Below are 11226 nucleotides of genomic sequence, written 5' to 3'. Positions count from 1 at the left end.
ATTAAAACAGTGGTCACACAGAGGTTTTTCGTATATATCTCTGAAACTGTTAGGTTTATACTAATTCTGACCGAGTTAAAGTGTTCCGCATGATGAGATCTATCAGTGATCAAATTTTCTTAATAACCTGTTGAGCCATGTTGGAGTTATTGCCCTTTTATTAAGTAATTTATATCGTAGTGTCTTCCTGTACTTGAGATCTATCAGTGTTGCAATTTTTATGTTAATCTGTTAAGCCATGGTGGAGTAACTGCACTTTTTTGGATGTTTTTTTTTTCACAATTTTCAATATTCCGCCAACTGTAGAATATGGACAAGATCTGAGGATTAAGACAGGGCGAATAACTAGAACAGAGGTAACCACTGCAATTAAACATCTGAAAAATGGCAAAGCAGACGGAATAGAGATCATTCCTCCAAAAGCAATGAAAGCATTAGATTCTATCTCGATCGACAAGTTTCACCATCTTTTGAACAGAATATTGGAGGAAGAACAAATACCCGAGGAATGGCACAGAGGAATCTTGGTAAAACTTCCTAAAAAAGGGAGCCAGGACTATATGTGGAAACTGGAGAGGTATAACTTTGCTTTCCATTCTTAGCAAAGTACTATGCCATATCATCTTACACAGAATGAAAAATGTAGTTGATAAAATATTGCGAGATGAACAAGCGGGTTTCAGACAGGAAAGATCATGTACTGACCAAATTGCCACCTTAAGAATCATTATAGAACAAACCATTGAATGGCAGACATCACTATACCTTACATTTATTGATTTTGAGAAGGCATTTGATAGTATAGACCATCAAGTACTACGGAACATTCTCAGACACTATGGTATTCTAGAGAAAATTGTATCCATCATTTCGTCAGCTCTATGAAGGATTTACTTGTCGAGTTATCCACAGTGGGAACCTAACTGATCCTTTTCCAGTGTCTACAGGAATTCGACAAGGATGTCTCCTCTCTCCTCTTCTCTTTTTGATGGTCATAGAGTGGGTCAGCAAAATATCCTATAGTCAACCTATGGGAATTAAATGGATCTTACAATCATGTCTTGAAGACCTTGACTTTGCCGATGATATTTGCCAACTTTCACATCGCCACCAAGACTCACAAGAACTGGCCTCCAACCTAGAATCAAATGCCAAAAAGGTTAGACTATACATCAACCCAACAAAAGACAAAATCTATGAGGATCAATGCTAAAAGCGAAAATAAAACCCAGATAAGAGGTTCTGGAATAGAAGATGTGGTACAATTTACTTATCTTGGAAGTGTCATTAGTACAACTGGAGAGACCGATGAAGACATAGTAGCAAGGAAAAAGAAAGCACAACAAGCTTTTGCTATCCTCAAGCTGATCTGGAGGAGCAAAGAACATCTACAAAGATCCGAATTTTCAACTCTAATGTTAAATAAGTGCTTTTATATGGAGATCATTCCTCCAAAAGCAATGAAAGCATTAGATTCTATCTCGATCGACAAGTTTCACCATCTTTTGAACAGAATATTGGAGGAAGAACAAATACCCGAGGAATGGCACAGAGGAATCTTGGTAAAACTTCCTAAAAAAGGGAGCCAGGACTATATGTGGAAACTAGAGAGGTATAACTTTGCTTTCCATCCTTAGCAAAGTACTATGCCATATCATCTTACACAGAATGAAAAATGTAGTTGATAAAATATTGCGAGATGAACAAGCGGGTTTCAGAAAAAATTTCAAAAAACAATTTTAGTTTGGAGTTAAGTGTTTTAGAAATGGCAGCAAAATTGTACATAAGTACTTGGTCTGTCCTCAAAATGATGTGTCCACATTGGTCCTCAAATGTACATGGTTCAACAGGTTGTGGGTATATTAGTCTATTAGCAGCAATGTCTAGTTATTTTTTTATTTTTATAGGACTGCAAAAATGTTTTTGGTAGTATAATGGTATTACCCTGTTGTTGTCACCAATTCACTTTAATAAAACTTATCCAATCTTTTTGAAAATTTAGCACATTGTTTTTGGGACATTGAGGAGGAGTAATTGTTTTTGGAGCTTTTTGCCCCACCCTTTTCAGAAGCAAAGGGCTAAAAGGGGGAAAATATGTTATTATTAGAATTGATAGGAAAAGCTTATTGTTGATCAAATTTTTTGATGGTTTAGATATCAATCTGTTCCTTTTGAAATTCTGTTTTGAAAATTTTTACAGGGTAGGCTTATCTTTAACTGTTTGAGAATGAAAAGGGTACAAAATTGGGCCAGTACCCAAATAATCAACTTTTTTTACTTTTGGTCCAATTTTGAATTTTTTTTTATTGAATAACTCGTGAAAATGTCCGCATGTCTTTTTCAATCAGATTTCAGATATCTCTCATTATTTTTTTAGTTATGAGGGATCAAAATTGCCACACTCAAAAAATCAACTTTTTTTTTTATTTTGGTCCGGTTTTGGAAATTTTTATGCTATATTGTGTCTCAACAAGTTGTTGTGTCCTAAATAAATAAAATATTTTTGTGTTCACACTTGCCCAAACTGTTCAAGGTTCAACCACTGCAGTTGTATCATGCTACACATCATGTAGCTCTATGTATTTCATGTCATGTTTTGATAATTTTTAATTAAATTTGAAATTTTGTGCAACATATTGTGACCAAACCAGTTGTTGTGTCCATAATGAACTGTAAGTCCCTATGCTTAGGTGTGTCAAAAGTAATATTGTGTCCGTACTTGATCCAACTGCTCAGGGATTGATCACTGCAGTTTTATCATGCTGCACTCTGTGAAGCTCCTTATGACTTTTCTATGGGTCCATATCAAAATCCAAATGGTCCAATATTAAACTTTGATTTTAACAAAAATTAAACCATATGGTAGGTGTATGCTAACTACATGTATGTATTTAGACAAGTTGGAAAGTCATGTTTCATATATTTTTTTTAAAACCACATTCACTCTGTTCCAAGTTCAGAAATATCATCATTGACAGCATATTCACTCTTTGCCAAACTGCTGGAGCCTTTTAGTTTTCTGATTAAAGAACAATCATTTCATATTGGAAAATCATTAAAAAAATCAAATTTGTGAAAAATCTAAATGTGTCTCAGGTATTGCATCGAATAACTGTACATTATATTTTTAACAAATTGTGTGGATATAAAAAGACAGGTGATTAAAAACTTGAACAGGTCTAAAAATGTAAATCCTGAATTCAGATTAGCCCCCCTTGTAAATCATGCACTTCTATATTGTATATTTGATACTAACCTTCAAATAAAGTTTTATTACAATCCACCAAACAAGAGAAGTTACATTTGTAAGGTGCAAAATTACATAGATGGATAGACTGATGGAGGACACAGCCCTTTATTCTACAATAAAAAAAAAACATTGGAAGCATTGTCATGGGGAGATAGACACATGCACAATTTAATAAAACTAAATGTAGCATGAAAAGAAATAGCATCATGTCTGGTCATTAAGTTTCTAGGTCTAATATTGTTATATTTGGTGACTGGTCAGCTATGGCAATCTTCTGAGTATCTTGTAACTTGAAAGGTTTCATCCAGTTAATTTTCCCAGCATGCTGAATTTCATTGATTTTACAAGCCTCAGATATTGATTCATTCCTGTCCTCATTGCCATTAGAATGACCGTTTAAATGAGCATCACCATTTGCTGTGGATTCCTGTTCTGCCTCTGAAGATTTGTCTAAATCCCAAACACAAATACTACAGTCATTACCACCTGACACTAACTTAGAATTTGTAAGAAAATGAACTTGTGATGTACCTTGTGAATGGGCATGTAGACTATACAATTCTTGAATGTTCTTTCTAGTTGTGTCGAAAATGGCAACATGTCCATTTTCTAAGGCAGCTGCTAAATAATGTCCATCACCTGAAGCTGAGAGATTGTGAACAAGTGGAGGGTTGAACATATAAGCATCACCCTCAGCATTGACACTTTGAAGCTCTTGCATATTGAACTGATTTACACATTTTGGACGAGAAAAATCCCAATGAATTAGCTTACAGTCTAGTCCACCGGTAAAAATCTCCCATGGTTTTCTTGAACGGAAGCATGCAGTTGAACAAATGTTAGTATGTTTCAGTCTGAGTGTTTTAAAGACTTTCTTATCACCTAAATCAATAACTTTGATTTCTCCAGAATCATCACAGGCTGCCAAGTACTTCTCTTTTTCATCAACAACAATCTGATTTACCTCCTCTTGATTAAACTCAAAGCATTCCACATTATTTGGCAAGTTATTAAGTTCATAAACTTTGATTTTTTCATCAAATGCTGCATACAAAATATTTTCCTTTTCTTTAGAAAATAGGACAGATGTACAACCAGTATCAGGATTTTCTATCTTTCTAATTAGACTGCCATTTGTATTCCAAATACAAAGTTCACCATTATCACTTCCACTTGCAATAAATGTAGCTGTCTTGTCTACATCTACACATAAAACAGATGATGTGTGTCCCCCAGTTAACAACATGGTCATTCTGAAAAAGAAAAGATCTTAATGAACATATCATATCCATTTTGGAATACCATGCTTATTGTGGGCTACAAAGACATTAACCAACTGTATAATTCAAAAAAAAATGGCAAGATCTCTTTTCACAAGTCATGGAAAAAATTGAATGAAGATAGTTCCAGAATAAAACTAGATGAAAAACTTGGTATATTTTTTTTTTTATCAATATTGAGTAAATTACAGCAAAACCAATGCAATGACCTGCATCATTATCATATATTTGTCAGCACATACCATTAAGTACTGTATAAATAATTTATAAAATGTTACCATTAAGTACTGTATAAATAATTTATAAAATGTATGAAAACACAATGAAGTTAAAACACTACAGTGTGCACTCTCCTGAAGTAATGTACTAATAATAGCATCTACTGTTGAAGAAATGGCTAACTTCAACAATTAATAAAATAGGAAATAATCAATCAAATTTCTCAATAAAAGGAGTTGGGCATCTTCAATATATATATATTACTGGGGTAACACTGTAAAAGTTAAATAATTTACAGATGGCACATGTTATCATAAATATAAATTTAACCTCATATTAAAATGCCACAGCAGACATCTTTATAACTGGGACGGACATTCAATAAGAAAAATGTGCAAAATATTCTTGGTTGGCTAAATAAAAACTAGTGGCTCTAGAGAGCCCAAATGGCTCACCTGGTCAAAAATAACCATTTTAGCTTTCTTAAACTCTTGACCTTACTGTACTATTGTCGTAAGAATCATTTAATCTTAGTTATTTACCAAGTTTTCATATTATAAAACAAATCTCTCATAGGCATTATTTTACTTTTCGAGGGCAATGAAATTCAACACTGGTCAACAGATCTTTATGAAAATATTGGCATACGTTGATCTCACCATGCTGATCAATTTTACCCTGTCAGAATTTAGCTCAACCCATTTGTTAACGAGTTGTTTCCGAAAATCTTCAATTTGACCCACTATGGTCTATTTTCAGTATCATTGGCCATGATTTAGCCAAATCAATAAAAGAATAGCGTTCCAGTGTCCCCTGTGTAAGAAGATGCATTTAAACTTTAAATTCACTGAAATTTTCTAAGTCCAAGGGCCATAACTTTTGGTAGGAGCATTACATAAAAAGTGCGGAAAACCTGGACAGACGGACGGACGCCTGGCATTTCCATGTCCCCTTACGATGTGTCATGGGCGACAAAAATCCCCACTCAAAGACTGTTAAGGATATTGCAAGGTATATTCATGCCAACTTTGGTTACAATCCATCCAGTACTTCAGGAGGGAAGATTTTCAATGTTGAAAATACAAAAATTCTGGAAAAAAATCTATTTCAGTACCCATAACTCATTCATCAGTCAAGGGTTCTTTCTGTAAATTTCGGCATGGGTCAATCCAATCAAGCTGAACAATTTTAGATAAACCCACCTCCTTTTGAGTTATGTGCCAAATTCTGCAATTTGACCCCTATGGTCTAAATTTAGCAATGGCGGCCATGATTATTGCAAGAAAACAAATCTCAACCCACAGATTGTTAAAGATGTTCTAAATTGGAAATGTAAAATACGGGGGAAAAAAAAACAATTTCAGGTCCCATAACTCATTCAACGAATCTTTCTGAAAATTTTGGCATAGGTCCATCCCATCATGCTGAACAATTTTACCCTTAGCAAGATTTTAACTAAACCAATCTGTCTTTAGGTTATTTGCATAAATACCGGTATACAATTTGACCCCTACTGCAAATCTGCAATCACTTAGTGTCTGTTGTGTGTCGTTTTTAATGTTCTTTAAAAATCTTCTATCTACTTTGAATATTGTGTTAATTAATAGATCAAGACTAAAACATGGTAACAGTTGCTATTACTAGACCATAGGAGTCATACCACCAATTTCTACATATATCTCAAAAACTATAAGAGAAAATAAATGTGACCTTCCTTATTCAACTTGGAGAGCTCTACAAAAGTATCCATTGTGTCAAAGTTGTAAGATGACTTCATATTAACTTTATTGAAAGGCTAAAAATGACACTTTTTGCAGTTTTAGCCAACTTCTTGAAAACTATTATAGATACAACTAGAGGCTCTAGAGAGCCTGAATCCCTCACCTGATCAAAAATAGTCTTTATAGCTTTCTAAAACTGGACTCTTGACCTTACCGCACTATGGTCTTGGAACCATTTAATCATTACAGAGCATCTTAGTTATCCACTCGGTTTTCATATTATAAAATAAATCTTCAATTGTCATTTTTTCTCTTCAAGGGCATAACTCCAACACTGAGCAACAGATCTTTATGAAAATTTCAGCATAGGTTGGTCTCACCATGCTGATCAAATTTCCCCCTTTGGTTTTCAAGTTGTTTCAACAAGTTGTCAATTTTTATTAGTGGTGGCCATGTTTTCGACAGAGAAAAAATTAAGGATATCCTAGCAAACATTCACACAACATTTCATTACAATCCATCCTACAAGTTGTCCAAGAGTGGATTTTTAAAAAAACTAGAGGCTCTAGAGAGCCCTCACTTGGTCAAAAATAATTATAGCTTTCTAAAGCTGGACTCTTGGCCTTGTCATACTATTGTCACCAGAACCATTTAATCAATACAGAGCATCTTAGTTATCCAAATGGTTTTCACATTATAAAATTAATCTCTAATAATCATTTTTTGACTCTTCAAAGGCAATAACACCAACATTGAGCATCAGATCTTTATGAAAATTTCCACATAGGTTGGTCTCACCATGCTGATTAATTTTTTCTTCTAGAAAATTAGGGGTTGAAAAAGTTTACGGATGACGGACACATAGTGATGGCAATAGCTCACATGGCCTTTTGGCCAGGTGAGCTAATTAAAAATGATCTTTTAATTTCATGAAATGACCCTTACGATAACCTACAAAAAATAGCTTTTTTCAAGCCATTCAGGTACTTACCGAAGTGATAATAGTCTAAGTTTCCAAGAAAAATGTTTACTTCCCTTTCCCCAATGAAACCACCAACCAGACTGTCGGGTTCTGGTAGGTCATGTCCCTTTGAAAACTTGTTTAAATGGCTTGCATTCCGTAAATATGAAAATCGACAACTGATAGAAAAAGCATTTTTTTTATCCATTTTTTATGACTCAGATGTCAATTTGTTCTTTTTGAAATTCTTTTAAGAAAACTTTTTATGGGGTAAGCTTATTTTTAAAAGGAGTGAAAGGTGTACAAATTTAAGTCACACCAAAAAAAATCAACTTCTGTATTTTTGATGCAATTAAGATTTTTTTTAATTCGATTCCTTATGAAAATCTGTGCCTGTGTTTTTCAATCAGATTTCAGATATCTCTTGCCATTTTGAAATTTAAGGGATCAAAGTGGCCACACTTCAAAAAAAAACCAAACTTTTTTTAATTTATGTTTTTAATGTTTTGAACATTTTTAATTTAATTTCAAATCTACTGCTATAGTGTTTTCAATCCAGTTCTTGAGTCCATATGCTTGTGTGTCAAAAACTAATATTGTGTTGACACTTGCCCCAACTGATCAGAGGTTAACCACTGCAGTCGTATCATGCAGAAGCTCTTTATTTTATTCTGTATGAAATACTTTGCAAGACTTAAGTTTGACATAAAATAACAAAGTTATAATTTTTTTTTAAAATTTAGGATAATATAAATAATCCTGTAATTGGTTATTATTATCTAATTTGACACTTAACAGGGTTTTTTTATGGCTTTAGACCATTATGGGCTCATAAGATGGGCCAAGGACCCATTTTATACAGGAGCTTATGGAAATATTCACAGTTTCAATGGGGCAGAGTAATGTATTGAAATAAGCCAATAGTATGAGAGATGGGAGGAATTTGTCTTGCATGCTACACATTCATTTATGTCTAAGTCTGTATTATGTATCTTTCATTATAGATTAGATTGGAGAGCCAAAACAATGCCTTTAGTTCCCATGCTATTAAAATAACACCAATACGATTTACAGGCATTAAAAAAAAAAGATGGGCCTTGCAACATTTCAATGGGCAATATTAAGGGGCCCAGCCAAATAAATGACCAGTTAATTCTATCTCAACACTTTCCCGTAAAGTTGATAGGACCCATCCCAGGATAATTCCGGCTTGTCATACATGTAACTAATAAGATCAACTCCTGCTAACAAAATCATAACTTTCTGAACACCATAGTTATCAATTTTTGTTAGTAAACAAGAATTTGGTGCTGTTGAACAGGAGTAGGGAACCCAGGATTGAGAGAGTCAGAAATTAGAATGAAGGGGTCAGGAAGCAGGAATTAAGTAGATAGAGGCCAGGAATAAAGTGGTCAAGATTCTGTTTAATACATTTTTCCAGGAGCCTAAATGGTTGTATTATGCTGTATCAAGTTTTGTACCGTCCATTTTTTTTTTTGCTGAGTTTGGCCAGGGAGTGCATGTAGGAGGAAGAAGTCACTGCAGCTGCTATTTGGCTGTTTATTAGCCAATTTTCTGTTGGAAATAGGATAGCTTTGCTTTGCTATGAGTGTTGGTAAAAACTACTGGATGAATTTTGATGAGTGTACCAAATTAAAGACAAAAGATTGGAGAATGGCAATATGCATGTAGATTTTAAAAAAAAAATTATTTGAAATAAGAGGAATGTAAATATTTTCCAGTTCAAAATTTGGTCTTTGTAGATAAATGACCAAAAAATTCACTTTACAAAATGTTCATAAAGGTTGATTTGTCACTGAGTGTTTATGAAAACTATTGTGTCTATTAAAATTGAAATTAATATCAAATGAAAGAGAAAAATCTGCTGAATGGCAATGGCCATTTTTAATCAGTATGCTTTGAATAACGATAAAATGATGACTACATGTAAATGAATGTTCCTATGTCTTGAGAAAGAAATATCAAAAAATTAATTTTCCCTGGGGCAATTACTGATAACTAGTAGCTAATTGTTGATTTTTACAAGTAAATTTTAACATTTTTATTTTATTTTAGTGTTTTGAGAACACAACCTTCCTCAGTATTTTCATCATAATTTTGTCAAAATCAATTTGTCAATTTAATGACTTATATAACAAAATCCTGAATAATTTCTCTTTTCCCAAGTATGCATAAGTCCTATATAAACCTTTAAGTTTAACCAGTATGATTACCAGGGAGGCACAACTATTTTTGTAATATAAAGTCCGTGGTTTGGCCCTTAGACATAGAAAATGAACGCAAAAAAGTTTTTCACATTTTCATTGTAATGACTGCATTCTCAATTATTGTTCTCTTTCACAGATTTTCCTTCCAGTAGAGGACTATGTATTGCCATGAAATATTCTCAGAATGCTTGTTCATTTACCACTTAAGGGGGAGGTTAGAATTATAAGGGAGGGGAGGGCAGCCTTTGTGACTGTTCAATACAATTTGGCATTTTGGATACATGCCCAAAGGAAGTGTTTATGGTTGTATTATCAACTTGGTTCTGTATACTTATGGCAAGAAATAACATCAATATCTAATTTGTACCTGCATTTTCAGGAGCTAAAAAACAGCATAATGGCAGCTTCATTTGCATATACTTGTATATGTGCGATTGAGAGCCAAACCAGTCTCAGAAAATATTATCTAGTTTTGATAATTAAATACAAATTGAATAATAGCTTTTCGAAGATAGGGTTGGCCTTATAGTCTGCAGTATTGCCCCCAGATGTTTACGAAAATTATGCAATCAATATTACCCATAATTCTCAGGTCATAAAAATTGCGAAATGAAAAACGAACCAAAACGAAACAAAAATAATCGATAAAAGAAAAAATCGAAATGAATTAATTTGATTAAATGAATCAAATCATTATAAAAACATAATTAACTATACAAATAGAAACAGAATGAAGCAAAACTAAATACAGTAAAAGAAATCTTTTAAGACGTTTCACAAATTATAAGAATCATAATGATAACCAGTGGCAGTGCCGGACGATTCTAACCAAGGCATTTCGGACCACGACAACCAATTAATCCTTATGAATGCCGGACATTTCAGCCAATAGACATATCGGACCATGACAATTAATGTAATGCTTTAGGACAAATATTAATCCCTTTAGGGATTTGGCGCTGAAGATATTTTTTGTTTTGACAGTGGTGGTCAAAACACAAAATTTCTCCAGCACGGAATCCCAAAAGGGATTAGACAAATATACCTCATTACAAAATTTACCATACTTGAAAGTTATAAGTATAATATATCAAATCAGAGCTGACAAAAATGATCGAAGTCGTTTTTAATTAATGTTTCTTCGGGAGCGTTAATAGGTTTCATCTTCATCATATTAATCCCTTTTTAGATTTAGTGTCCAGGACTATTTTCTGAAGACACTGAATAAAAAAAATCTGAAAAGGGAATTATCTCATACACATATCCAGTCTTTCACATTTCCTGATAACATAGACATAGTCAGGATCCAATATAAGTAAACAGAGAAAATAAATCAAATGGTTATCAAATCATTAATAACAGTTACATTTCTTCAACAGCACATTGCTCCAAGGAACCTCCTCTAGAGTTGACCTTTGTAAATTACCGAAAAAAGCCGAGAAATTTCAAACATCGACTGGTTTGTTGAACGTAAAATTAAAGGAAAAACAGTATTTGCAGCTATGATAACAGTTTTCGACCTAATTTATCGGGGGTTTTCTTTCCTTTTCAATAATAAATTCAGGTT

At 33.4% G+C, this 11226-nt stretch overlaps 1 protein-coding gene across 2 annotated transcripts; it reads right to left on the bottom strand.

Moving 5' to 3' along the window:
* Positions 1-3257: 3257 nt before the first annotated feature.
* LOC148624549 (WD repeat-containing protein 53-like) lies at positions 3258-11135 on the bottom strand. Of its 2 annotated transcripts, none has more exons than XM_088567215.1 (2): positions 11026-11135; positions 3258-4503 (listed from the first exon to the last, which is right to left on the bottom strand). In XM_088567215.1, exon 2 carries the CDS (start codon positions 4500-4502, stop codon positions 3468-3470), a length of 1035 nt encoding a protein of 344 aa, XP_088423341.1. In that variant the 5' UTR covers position 4503; positions 11026-11135; the 3' UTR covers positions 3258-3467. The 2 variants fall into 2 exon arrangements, with proteins under 2 accessions (XP_088423341.1, XP_088423342.1); XM_088567216.1 differs by having other exon boundaries at positions 10918-11046.
* Positions 11136-11226: the final 91 nt, after the last annotated feature.

The sequence above is a fragment of the Perna viridis genome, chromosome 2 (assembly GCF_037379345.1).
Source record: "Perna viridis isolate PV_CMFRI_1.1 ecotype Kerala chromosome 2, ASM3737934v1, whole genome shotgun sequence".
Classification (NCBI taxonomy): domain Eukaryota; kingdom Metazoa; phylum Mollusca; class Bivalvia; order Mytilida; family Mytilidae; genus Perna; species Perna viridis.
The sequence above is the reverse complement of the archived record's forward strand: the minus strand, read 5'-3'. Positions and strand labels throughout refer to the sequence as shown.